This window comes from Dipodomys merriami, unplaced genomic scaffold (assembly GCF_024711535.1).
Source record: "Dipodomys merriami isolate MVZ:Mamm:240054 unplaced genomic scaffold, mDipMer1.0.p SCAF_42, whole genome shotgun sequence".
NCBI classification, from domain to species: Eukaryota; Metazoa; Chordata; class Mammalia; order Rodentia; family Heteromyidae; genus Dipodomys; species Dipodomys merriami.
Genome location: NW_027205826.1, coordinates 5,336,126 through 5,349,532, shown reverse-complemented (window position 1 = coordinate 5,349,532; position 13,407 = coordinate 5,336,126). Strand labels below are relative to the sequence as shown.

The following is a 13,407-nucleotide window of genomic DNA, read 5'->3' as shown; positions in this document are numbered from 1 at the left end:
ACAAAAACAAAAACAAAAACAAAAAAAAACAGAACAGACACCTAGGAACCTCTCTTCTGCTGTACCAGTCTTTCCTCATGTTTTCTTTCCTAGTCAATCAGGATTATTGTACCCATTGAGTAGTTTTCACATTCTGTCCATAGTTTTCAGTTATAGGAGTATTAGGCTACAACTGACCTACATTATAGTGAACAGAAATGGAAGTTTACATTCACTTCCAAAAGAAATTAGTGCCAATTTCTCAAGTAAGGCTCTGAATATAGTTTGACTTGACAAATGCAAGCCTTAGGAAAATTTTAAAAATATCTGTATGGCCTTGTTTGTTTTTATGAGTAATAAATACTAAATATAAAAATTTCAAGCATGTAATGTTAGGAAAATAGCACTCATATTTTAACCACACAGAAAGTATCTGTTAACATTTTGAGTAGACATTTCCAGACATTTTTATCCTCGAAACAAAGTGAGCATTTGCCTTATCAAAACACTAGTTTTTTATGTAAACCATCCCTCTAACTCTTTTCATTTAGATAATTTTGTTCTACTTACAAATTCTGATACACTTACTCATTTGTGGAAAGCCACAGGCAAAAGTATAAAATATCAACATGTTCAACTTGATTTCTCGCCAAGATCATTGCATAGTATGAAAATAGGTTTCTAACCCAAATGGAAAAACATCAGATTGCCAAATAAAATTGTATGAAACAGCTGACATTACATGCTGATTTACAAGAAATATCCCAACTAATTGTACCACAAAGCACTCCACTGATGAATAAATTATATTGCTCTTCTTTGTGCTTTCAATAAAATTACAATAGAATACACAAAGAAAAGAAAGAAAAGGAGAAAAGAAAAGGAGAAAAAAGAGAAAGAAACAAAAATCTGTATAAGTAAGATCTCAAAATAAGTATCAATTACAACATAACAGTAACAACAGTGGTTTTCATATTTGTTTAAAATCATAAGTCAGTAAATGACCATGGCTTTGTAGTGCTGCAATTCAAAAGCTTTATGCAATGGAGCTTTTCACTGAACTAGCAGATTAATTTTCCCCATCCATTTCGATACATACAAAATACAAAAAGAGGGATGAATAACTGGATTAATTTGTCTCAAGACCAGGACTTTCACTGATTGTCAAGGTTCTACATCCATTTCTAAAGAAAATTCAAATACACACATTCTAGATGCCAAAAAGAAGTATTTATTGATTTTTTTCTCTGATCTGAAAATCATACTACTGTAAAGAAAGCTATAGATGTCATTTATAGCTTAGGTTAACAACAAAGGCTTTCCATTTTTCCTGCATACAGGAAATAATTATTATTAATAATATAAATGACAAAATAATTTGTTTTATAATTATAAAATAAACAGTAGGACCTAAAACTTGAAAAATCAAATAAAATATAATTTTTAAGGTTTTCTATTGTTGCTGTCCTTTGTGCCTATCCTAAGACTTGAACTTAGGGCCTGGGTACTGTCTCTGAACTCTTTTGCTTAAATCTAGCACTCTACCACTTGACCCACAGTTCCATTTCTGGCTTTTTTTTTTTTAGTAGCTCATTAATGATAATAGTCTCATGGACTTTCTTGCCTGAGTTAGCTTTGAACTATGATACTCAGATCTCACCCTCCTGAGTACCTAAAGATTAGATGCATAAGCCATAGGCGCCGATCCTAAAGTTTTTTTAATGGGTATACCCAGCACATGTCTCAGTGATCTGAATCACTGGATCAAGAAAGAATATTCTACAACCTCCATGTACTTAATCACACAAATTAACGTAAAAGTAGCAAACATACACAGCACTGAATTTCAGTCTAGTACTTAGAGAGTCACACAAAAAATACACAAAAAAATATAAAGCAAATGTCACAGAAACTAAAGGTTGAAGAAATCAAAGATTAAGAAAAACAGAGGATAAAAATAAATATCTAGGCTGAGAAGGTGGCTCAGTTGTAGAGTGCTTGACTTATATGCATGAGGCCCTGGGTTCGATTCCTCAGCACCACATAAGCAGAAAAAGCCAGTAGTAGAGTGTTAGCCTTAAGCTGAAGAGCCAAGGGACAGCCCAGGCCCAGAGTTCAAGCCCCATGACCGACTATATATATATACATATATATATATATATATATTTGAATAATGTATCCCTAAAAATTTTAATGTATTCTTTAAAAATAAAGGACATTTTCAAATGTGTTCTTTAACAAATACTAGATAATTTAAATGAATCAGAGTGAAGGCATTGACAATGATGCCAGCAATATTAAAAAAAAAAAAAACTGTTAGTCTAGAACACACAAATTAACTCTAGCTAAAAAAAATTTTTCAAAGAAAGCAAAGAGGCATTTCATATAAAACTTAACTCATTCTAATGTTACATTATTCTACTCTGATAAAGATATCATTTAGCTGATTAATGTACATACATGGAAGTTTATAAAATGCAATTATATTACTAATGTATTCATTGAACAACAAAAATGTGGAACAAAATCCCAAGCAGGCCTAGTTTTAAGGCCTTACATCAAAATATTGTAGATAGTTTCTTTTAATTTTATTATATGAAGGAAAAAGATTTAAGCCTCTGAGCAGTTAAATAATCGTGAAAAGTACTCTAAGTACTAAGAAATGTACATCAAAAGTTTCAAATGGCTAAGGGCAAAGGCAAATTTGAAAGGATAGAGTCACAATTTTATTTTTCCCTTTGATGTTGCTCTCTGGCAAAAGGAATTTGTCCTTCTGTGGGATTTCCTGTACTCCACTCCCACCCTCCAAAAGCAACTTCCCCTATACCATCAAACACAAAAATATTTTTCTTTTGACTTATTATCCTCTCACTAGTCAATTCTCTTTCACTAGCATACCCCCAAAACTAATAGAAGATCTACACTGCTTTCTCCTCCTATCCATTTCCCAACCTTCTAATTGTATCCATTTGATGAACCAGACATCCCACTCTGCACTTTCCCCATCAGCCCTTCTGTCTGCCCTCTGCAAAGACTGAGCTGTGTTTGTATCCTGTATATTTTCCCTCCCTCCCCATTCTATTCAGCATAGCCATACCCTACATAACAACATCTTAAACAACGACAAAGTACATATATGATCTTTGTGATTAAATCTGTGTGATTAATATTACAAATCAGCTGGAAAATTCTATCATCATTTTATCCTCATCTTACAGTATTCTTCCCAAAAAGAAAGTGTGCTATGTAAGGCCAACAGCACCTCATACATTGAATGCTTACTCTATCCCTTGATGGGATCGGAGGCCATGTGAAGAGATTGACCTATGCCAAGTAGGCATAGGTGAGTAAGTAAGCATAATCTGTGATGTGCACACAAACACAAAAGTCACCTATGGCACAGCTCTAGAATGTATCCCCATAACTAAGTAACATCTGCCTGAAGGACCAATTATGACCTATTTTATAACTCATGTTAGTATTCTATTATATAGTGCCTTTAATTATTATTTAACTATTTTATGTGTATCTCTTATTTAACAAGAAAGTTAGCATGCCAAGACAAGGACAATTTTATTTCTTTGGAATGTTATTTCTCTTTCCCACACTCAAAGCCCTTTTAAGGCCAGCACAGTACTATAATGATTCACTGAATCTGAAGTAGTTCAGAATTTCCACATATACTATGATTCTTCCAAATCAATAAGTACATAATACAAAAATCATCTTTACCCCAAGATTCCAACTATTAAGACGAGCTTCAATGTCACTGTCATCCAAAGAAACAGAAGATTTTTTAAAATGAACTTCCTGAAACACAAAATAGGAAAGGGAAGGAATAATGAAAGAGGAATGAATGGGGGGGGGGGGAGAAAAGAGGGCAGAGGGAAAAGAAAGGAAAGCAGGGAGAAGAAAACAAAACAAAATTTATATCATTCAGAGTAATGAGAGTTTTCTGTACTTATACGGTTATATTATATTGCCCTCAGAGGAAAAGATTATGTTACAACTAAGCAAAAGTTCTCAATTCTAACTAATGACTGTTTATTATAGCTGCTTAGGGCTATAAGATGCCTTAACAATATACTTATAAAGTAACTGGATTTCAAAAAAACATCAAAAGAATATTTTGAAAATTAATTCAACTCCTCTTTCTAAGCTCTTTTTACAAAAGTTTTAACTGTGGCATACCACAGTAGCTTGAAAGGGACCTTGGGAGTAGGGGACACTTGAAAAGATGAATTATTTACTCTTGTTAGAATTAGTTAACAGGAAAATATTGTGTTGATGTCCAAGAAACACTTTGTTCTTAAATTAATCCTCACTCATACACCAAGTAAGAAGAAAAGCTTTGGATTCACATCATGAAAACACAATTACAATGATCCTTTACTTTTTAAAAAGTAAAAACTGCTCTTACTTCATTATAAATCAATCCCAATTTCTTCCTAATTTTATGATCATGTTCTTTCTTTCTCTATAATTTGTTATATTATTCATTTGTTAAATAGATTTAACTAGCTAAATGAAGACAATCTAAAATCTGTACCCAGAAATGGACAATGACCTTAAAGCTCTAAATAATTAGCAAGGAATATCAGTGTAAAATAATGACTATTTTACAGCCCCAATTTTTTAAATTTAAAATGAATTGTTGATATAGTATTTCCATGCTGTTAGAAAGCCTCATTATTAAAAATCTATTTCCATATAATTACTTAAATTAATATTAAAGTATGTAAAAATACACAAGATATTTTGTTCTAATTTTTACTGAGCAAAATATTTTCTATTACCTTTATATTATTAAAATTAATCAGCCAGATACTGGTGGCTCACATCTGTAATCCTGGCTACTCATTAGACTGAGATCCAGAGGCTCTCAATTCAAGGCCAGCTTGGCCAGAAATGTCAATTAGATTTCATGTCCAAAATAATAAACAAATAGCTAGGCTAGAGGTTTGACTCAAATGTAGAGTACTCCAGCCTAGCAAATGTGAGGCCCTGAGTTCAAACCCCAATACTAGCAAAAAAATAATAATAATTGTTATCAGTCAGGCATAGGGCCTCTCAGAAGGCAGAGATGGAAAGAACATGGGTTACTATCAGCCTGAGCAAGAAATTAGCAAGATTATCACCTCAGTTAGAAAGCTAAGTGTTATACGTCTAGCCCATAATCACAGCCACACAGACCATAAGTAGGAAAAGTGATCTGCAGCTGTTCCTGGTCAAGACCTTACCTGAAAAGTAACTAAAGCCAAAAAGGGATAGGGTCATTGCTAAGTGGTAGAATGCCCACCTGGCAAACATGAGGCCTTGTGCTCAACCTCAGTACCACAGAATAATTCATTATCACTCTACTAGTGGTCCCTTGCTTTTAACATACTTTTCTTTGTGAACAAGAGCTGCTTAAGAAAATATACCTACCTAATTTATTTTAGGTAAATATATTGATTGAGAGTTATTACTTATTTTAAATGCATTGTCATTCATATTAAATGTTGTTTTAACTTCCAAATTACCTTTGAAGAAAATTCAATGAAGTATGTTTAAGGCTGAAATAGTCATACATAGCACATGAACTATCTTGTCATTAGAAATCACATAAGCCAAAACAGCAATAATGATTTTAGCAAGCACAATTATTCTCTTTTGACAAGTAAGCAAACACAATTTTCAAACACAAAATTCAAATAAATACTTTTTTAAACATATTGATGTAAGGGATCTGTAGATAAACTGTTGCCTTTATTAAGAAATCAGTGTCCCCTATGTTACTATAAATCAATCCCATTTCTTCCTAATTTTATATCTAATCGCTCCATTCATATATGAATAAAAGGAGAAAACAGCTAAAATAGAGTTTCAAAAGTTACACTGATTCACAGGAAAAATGATTGACTGGGAGATATGAGAATCACTGAGAGCAGAAGAAAAATACCAAGCTCACTGCTATCTGACAGAAAAGATATTCACCGAAACCTTCAGACTTATTTGCTGTTTTTAGTATTAAATGTAACTTAGAAAATGTGAAAAGAAAAACTTCATAGAATCTTTTTTTTTTTTTGGGGGGGTCCGGTCGTGGGGCCTGAACTCTGGGCCTGGGCGCTGTCCCTCAGCTCTTCAGCTCAAGGCTAGCGCTCTACCACTTGAGCTACAGCGCCACTTCCGGCTTTTTTCTTTCTGCTTATGTGGTGCTGAGGAATCGAACCCAGGGCCTCAGGCATGCAAGGCAAGCGCCCTACCACTGAGCCACCTTCCCAGCCCTAGAATCATTTTTAAACAACAGAGAAACAACACAAATAAAGTCCGATCTTACACAGTTCTTTGGGGTAATATTTTGTCCATCTTCTCTGTGAGTTGGACTCATAGAATGTGATCTTATTCGAGGCTTCTCAGTGTAATGTTCTCCACTAAGAGACAAAAACAGTAACCATCAAACGTGGGAGAAACAGAAAACAGAGCATTCAATTACAGAAGCATCATTTCTTCTTTTGTACATGAGATGACAGTTTTCATTAATAATGATGATTCAACAGTGGAAAAAATATGGAAATAATAACTGTGCTTTTACCATTTACTTCATTTAACATAAAAAATTTAGGTTAAATATCACATAAACCCTACATACTTGCTTAGAAACTATTGCTATTTTTAAGTGCAAGTATGATCAAAATAAGTATTTATCTTTACCAAGTGGGAAGAAGAAGCCACTTGATGTACTAAGCAGTAGGCTATTCTTTTTTTTTTCTTTTGGTCAGTCATGGGTCTTGAACTCTGGGCCTGCGTGCTGTCCCTGAGCTCTTCAGCTCAAGGCCAGTGTTCTACCACTTGAACCACAGTGCCACTTCCGGTTTTCTGGTGGTTAACTGGAGATAAAAGTCTCACGGGCTTTCCTGCCTGGGCTGGCTTTGAACCTCAATCCTAAGATCTCAGCCTCCTGAGTAGCTAGGATTACAGGCATGAGCTACTGGCGCCTGGTTTCAGTAGGTTATTCTTCGAGAATTAAAAACTCCTAAGTGCTACATTTAAAAATTGAAAAACGTTGGGGCTGGGAAGGTGGCTCAGTGGTAGAATGCTTGCCTTGCATGCATGAAACCCTGGGTTCGATTCCTCAGCATCACGTAAGAAAAAGCCATAAGTGGCACTGTGGCTCAAGTGGTAGAGAGCTAGCCTTGAGCTGAAGAGCTGACGGACAACACCCAGGCCCCTAGTTCAGGCCCGATGACTGCCAAAAAAAAAAATTGAAAAATGCTTAAATATTAAAAGTAAATCTTTTCATAGAAATATTAATAAAAAGAGACTTGAAACATTTATCTATTTGTTACACTAGGTACATATTAAAACAGCACATTTTTTTAGAGTTCAGAATAATTATTTAATGTCAATGGTTTTACCTAAGCTGATTCAAATGATCAACCTGCATAAATATGGCATATACATAAGAACATTTTTAATTTAAATTTAAATTATATTAAAAATTAAATTATATTGTAAAGGGGTTACAGTTACATAAGGTACTGAGTCCATTTCTTTTTGAACAGTATTATTCCCTCCCTCATTTCCCCCTACTTTCCCCCCAAAACACCTCACCCCCAAGTTGTAAAGTTCATTTCCAACATAGTGTCTATTGAGTATTACTGCTGAACTGGTTCACCCTTTGTCCCACTATTTGTATGATTTCCCCTTCGCTTCCTCCAAATCAGATAAACTTATATACAAGACAAAGGGTACAGAAATTAAAAAAAAAAAAACAGAGACAACAGAGAATAAACCAAAGGAGAAAAGAGAAAGAAAAAATAAGTAACTACAAAAAGTACAATTAAAAAACCTTCTTGTTTCCATTTTTGTAGTTCATTTCAATGAGTACCATTTTATATGGTCATATGCACATAGCTATTGAGCCATTGTGATCCTCTCCTAAGAACATCCTCCTATGCGAATGCTTAGAGTACTGTTTAATCATGTCCAAGTGTAATTATTTGTCTTCTACTGTCTATTAGATTAACTGTAGATTTATAGACATATTCTAGTTATTACAAATGAGGGAAATCGTGTAGCCTATGTTTCTTTGGATCTGGCTTACTTCACTTAATATAACGGTTTCAAAGTCTTTTCATTTCCTTACAAATGGGGCAATGTCATTCTTTCTGATAGAAGCATAGAATTCCATTGTGTATATATACTACATTTTCTTGATCTATTTATCCACTAAGGGGCTTCTAGGTTGATTTCGTATCTTAGCTATGGTAAATAATACTGCAATGAATATAGTTATGCTGGTAGCATTAGTGTGGGCTGGCTTGTGGTCATTTGGGTAAATGCCCAGGAGTGGGATTGCTGGGTCATAGGGAAGGTCTATGTTTAGTCTTTTGAGGAACCTTCATACTGCTTTCCAGAATGGTTGAACAAGTTTACATTTCCATCGATTGTATAGTAGCAGTATCTTTTTGCCACATTCTCTCCAGCATCTGTTATTATTAATTTTCTTGATAAATGGCCATTCTAACTAGGGTGAGGTAGAATCTCAATGTTGTTTTGATTCACATTTCTTTTATGACCAGAGATGTTGAACATTTCTTCATATGTCTATTGACCATTCTTATTTCTTCTTCAGAGTAGTCTCTCTTTAAGTCTTTAGCCCACTTATTAATGAGGTCATTAATCCTTAATTTATAATTCACATAGAATTGTACTTATATACCAATCCACCTTAATTCCCTTTACAATTTATTTTCAAAAATGTTACTGGATCCATGTTCTCACCTCTCATGTATTTTTCAGGCAACTACAAATTGACTTTCACTCATCCTGAAAGTGTTGTAAGGTCATCAGTGATTTGCACACTCAAACAACTTTAAGATAATTAGGATTAAAAGCCAGGTGCTGGTGGCTCACGCCTGTAATAGCTACTCAGGCTGAGTATCTGAGGATTTCGGTTCAAAGCCAGACCAGGCAGCAAAGTCTGTGAAACTCTTCTCCAATAAACCACCAGAAAACCGGAAGTGGCACTGTAGCTCAAGTGGTAGAGCACCAGCCTTGAGCTGAAGAGCTGAGGGACAGCGCCCAGGCCCAGAGTTCAGGCCCCACAACCAACAACAACAAAAAAAAGATAATTAGGATTAAAAAAGATAATTAGGATAAAATATAATGCAATGAAAAGGATGGAAACTGAAAATCTGCCAGGCTCAGGTTCCAGAAATCACTGGACAGCAGGAAATATGACTATTGAAAATGTAAGGGAATTGCAGTCAAATTCCTCAAGAAACCAACAGCTAGTCTGGAGTCCCCTGCTCTTGAAAAAAAGAAAAAGAGGCCATGACCAGTACTGTACTGATAGTTATGGCCACAGCTACATCCTTACATCCCTAAGCTATAGCATATAGCTATAGCTACATGCCCTAAATGAAGCTTATGGGAACTACATAACTAAACCATAATATCTTCACCTCTGTTAGAGCTATGTAGTGAATAGTATCCAAAGATGGATCCAAAAAATTATACCTCCCTATTTTCAGGTTCAGGTACAGGCAGGCTCCTTCTTCCCTGTATCCAGAGCCAGCCTTCAGTTGGCTTTAGTCAGTAGAATGCAGATGACTGGCACCCTGCCAGTTTCAGGCCCAAGCCTTGAGATGGCCAGAAGCCCTGTAGAACCATGTAAGTCTCTAAACCTTGCTTTATAAGATAGACCATAGGAAGAGGCTGCATAAAGAAAGAATTATGAGAAGTGGCACTGTAGCTCAATTGGTAGAGTGCTCACCTTGAGCTGAAAAGCTCAGGGACAGTGCCCATGCCAAGTTCAAGCCCCACAACTAACAAAAATAAATAAATATTATTTACATATAAAAGAAAGAATTATGAGATTCTATGGAGACAAAAATCTTTACCATTACAACTACGCCCGGCTGACAGCCATCCTACCATCCTACCAATAGACTGATCTATTGTCAACATTGCCTAGTCAAATCTCCATATAATTGATACCAGTTTTGTCTATGCAGACAAAACAAATAAAACCACTGTTGTATTAGTTGCTAAAAGTTTGTTGAATCATAATGAGTAGATAAGCATAAACTAGTTCACAGATGTGAAATGCCAAATTACAAAAGCCTAAAACATATAGTATTGGCTTTTGAGCTGAAATAACCTCAGAGGTACTTTGAAAGCTGGAAGATCATGGAGGAAAATGTTATTTAAAGTTGGACAAAAAGGTAACCCACATTGTGCAGAGATGGAAAGTTTGGCAAGTGTCACTTGTGGTAAGGTAGAAAATAGAAAATATACCTATGACTTTGTTTAACCATTGGCTAAAGAGAATTCCAGGTAAAATACTAAAAATGCCAAATGGTCTGTTGTAGCTACAACTGAAAAGGTAGAAATAGAAATGAAACAAGAATGTTCAGATTTCTAACTGATTCTTTTTTTTTGTCAGTCGTGGGTCTTGAACTCTGGGCCTGGCCACTATCCCTTGAGCTCTTCAGCTCAAGGCTAGTGCTCTACCACTTGAGCCACAGCACCACTTCTGGCTTTTTCTGCTTATGTGGTTCTGAGGGATCGAACCCAGGGCCTCATGCATGCAAGGCAAGCACTCTACCACTAAGCCACCTTCCCAGCCCCTCTATCAGATTCTTGATGATAGAGCTTCAATATAGAACTTGTAGGGTTGTAAAACAATTTTTTTCATTGTTGGATTCAGCAAACAACTCTGATAGCAAGAAATAATCTTAAAGCAAATACCAAATCTAAGGTTTTGCCTGGAAACACGGACTCAGGGTCAAAATCTCAACGTATGTCTATAAAACACTTTATTCCAACCTTAGAATGACTTGAATACATTCCTGAAAGACCTTATGAAGGAAAGAAAAAGACTTCCAAGAATTTCCATGTTTAGAATCTTCACAACAGATAAGAAAGCTTCTGAAAATCATAAGTGTTTTACACAGCATTCCAATCCTTGTCACAAAATGGAAAACCTACCTCTAAAAACTTGTGAATAGGGGCTGGGAAGGCGGCTCAGTGGTAGAGCGCTTGCCTTGCATGCCTGAGGCCCTGGGTGGATTCCTCAGCACCACATAAGCAAAAAGAAAAAAAAGCTGGAAGTGGCCCTGTGGCTCAAGTGGTAGAGCGCTAGCCTTGAGCTAAAGAGCTGAGGGCCAGCACCCAGGCCCAGAGTTCAGGCCCCACGACTGGAGCCCCCCCCCCAAAAAAAGAACATGAACTTTGATCAATAAAAAGTCAATACACAAAACATTAAAATGTGAATGTTAAAAAAAAAAACTTGTGAATATAACATTTGTCTAATGGAGTATTATAATTTGAAGCATGGAAAGCCACAGAAGTTTTAAAGGGATTCCACCAGTATCATCTGAAAGAGAATTGATTCTCCAAGTTCTTCCACAAACAGGAAGCAGGTTGAGAAAACTACTCAGCTTAAACCAAACTATTTTTTGCAGTAAAAGAGTGGTATCTGGCTGGGAAGGTATCTCAGTGGTAGAATGCTTGCCTCGCATCCATGAAGCCCTGAATTCCTCAGCATCACATAAACAGAAAAAGCCACTTATGGCTCAAGTGGTAGAGCGCTTGCCTTGAGCTGAAGAGCTGAGGGACAGCACCCAGGCCCAGAGTTCAGGCCCCACGACTGACGGGGGAGGGGGGGAGGAAAAGCGGTATCTGAGAGAGAAAATCCAAGAGCCCAAGAAACTGAGCAAACAATACTAAGAATTACTCCCAAAAGGGCAGCTGTATGGCCTAACCAACTACAGGTAACAGCTGACTGGATTTCAGAATTGCTACAGTCATTGCAAGACATCTCCAAATTTCCTTGCTTTTTGAATGGGAAAGTATTCCAAATTTCCAGTGGTCATTTCTCATCACTGTTAACAATGTGAAAGGAGGAGATATCTTCCTTCAGTTCACAAATCTTCACACTGAATGAAGCCATTCAAAAAAAAATCTCCAAAAAAATGCTGTCAGTTGTTTCTTCTGCATCAATAAACATCATTGTATGCGGTCTTTTCTTATTATACTAATAATGTAATAAATTTACTGGTCTTCACATGCCCAACAATCTTTGAACTTCAGGGAAAAAAATCCTATTTGGATATGATACATAAATCTTTCAATGAATTGTTAAATTCAATTTTCAAGTATTTTATTGAGGATTAGTCTGCAGTTTTCCTTTATTGTAACATCCATATCTGTCTTTAATATCATATTACTGCTGAACTCATATAATGAATTTAATAGTGTTGTAACATTTTCAATTATTTCATAAGTCTGAGAAAAGATTGGTGTTTTCTTTAAAAGTTTGGTAGAATTCACCAATGAATCCATTTTGTAGTACTGGGCTTTGTGTGTTAGGAAGTTTTTTATTAAGAAATCTGTGTATTTTCTAGATATATATCTGTTCAGATTTCATATTGCTTCATGATTCAGTCTTGGCAGGTTATGTATTTGGTGGATAGTTGTCTGTTATCTCTAGACTTTCCAATAGATTGGCATATTACTGCTCATGGTAGTTACAATAATTGCACTTCTGTAAAATTAATCGCAATATCCCCTTTCTAGTTTTAGTTACCTGAATTTTCTTTTTTCTTAGTTCTTATAAAAAGTTGACAACTTTTGCTGTGTTGCCCCAAAACAATGAAAGAACCATTGGTTGGTTTTACTGACTCTTGTTTTTCTACTTATTATCTCTTCCCTAATTTTTACTATACTCTAAAAATAGCTTTGATTTAGTTTATTCTTCATCTAGCTCCATGAGTGTAAATTTATGTTATTGATTTCTGACTTTTTTTAATATAAGCTCTTATAGCTTATAAATTTCCTTAGCACTGCTTTCACTATATTTCATACAGATTTTATGTTGCCTTTGGGGTTGCATTTATCTAAAATTATTTTCTAACTTCCCTTTTTGATCTGTCAGTAATGTTTTATAATTGTCACCTATTTATAGACATTCAACTAATCTGCAACTGATTGGATTTTTCTTTTTCTACTATTGTCATAGGAAAAGATACTCTGTGGCCTAATTCATGGTGTATCCTGAAGCATGTTCCATATGTACTAGAGAAAAATGTTCATTCACTGAAGTTGGCTAGAGTATCCATTAGGTCTACTAATAATCTGCGGTGGTGTTCATATCTTCTATTTCTATATTGATCTTCTTTTTTTTTCTTTTGTTAGGATTGAGACTGGGATTCAAACTCCATACCTGCCACTTTCACTCATTGTCTCACACTCTACCAATGGAGACATGTCTCTAACCCTCTCATTACCGATCTTCTGTCTGGCTATTCTACTTTTGAAATTGGGGCACTGAAGTCCTGGAATGTTATTGTAGAGAACTTTATTTCTTTCTTCAATTCTATGTTTACTTCAACTACTTTGGAATTGTGAAGTTTGATTCATATATATTTATAGTTGTTA

General features: G+C 35.4%; 1 protein-coding gene across 10 annotated transcripts in view; it reads right to left on the bottom strand.

Annotated features, from left to right (window-relative positions):
- The window catches only part of Cep112 (centrosomal protein 112), a 350,152-nt gene that overhangs the window by 312,425 nt on the left and 24,320 nt on the right, over positions 1–13,407 (bottom strand). For all 10 annotated transcript variants that reach the window (XM_069993124.1, XM_069993126.1, XM_069993125.1 and 7 more), the window contains exons 5-6: positions 6,299–6,392; positions 3,712–3,789 (exon numbers count right to left, since the gene is read on the bottom strand). In XM_069993124.1, coding sequence (XP_069849225.1) covers positions 3,712–3,789; positions 6,299–6,392 — 172 coding nt within the window. The remainder of the gene's footprint in view (positions 1–3,711; positions 3,790–6,298; positions 6,393–13,407) is intronic.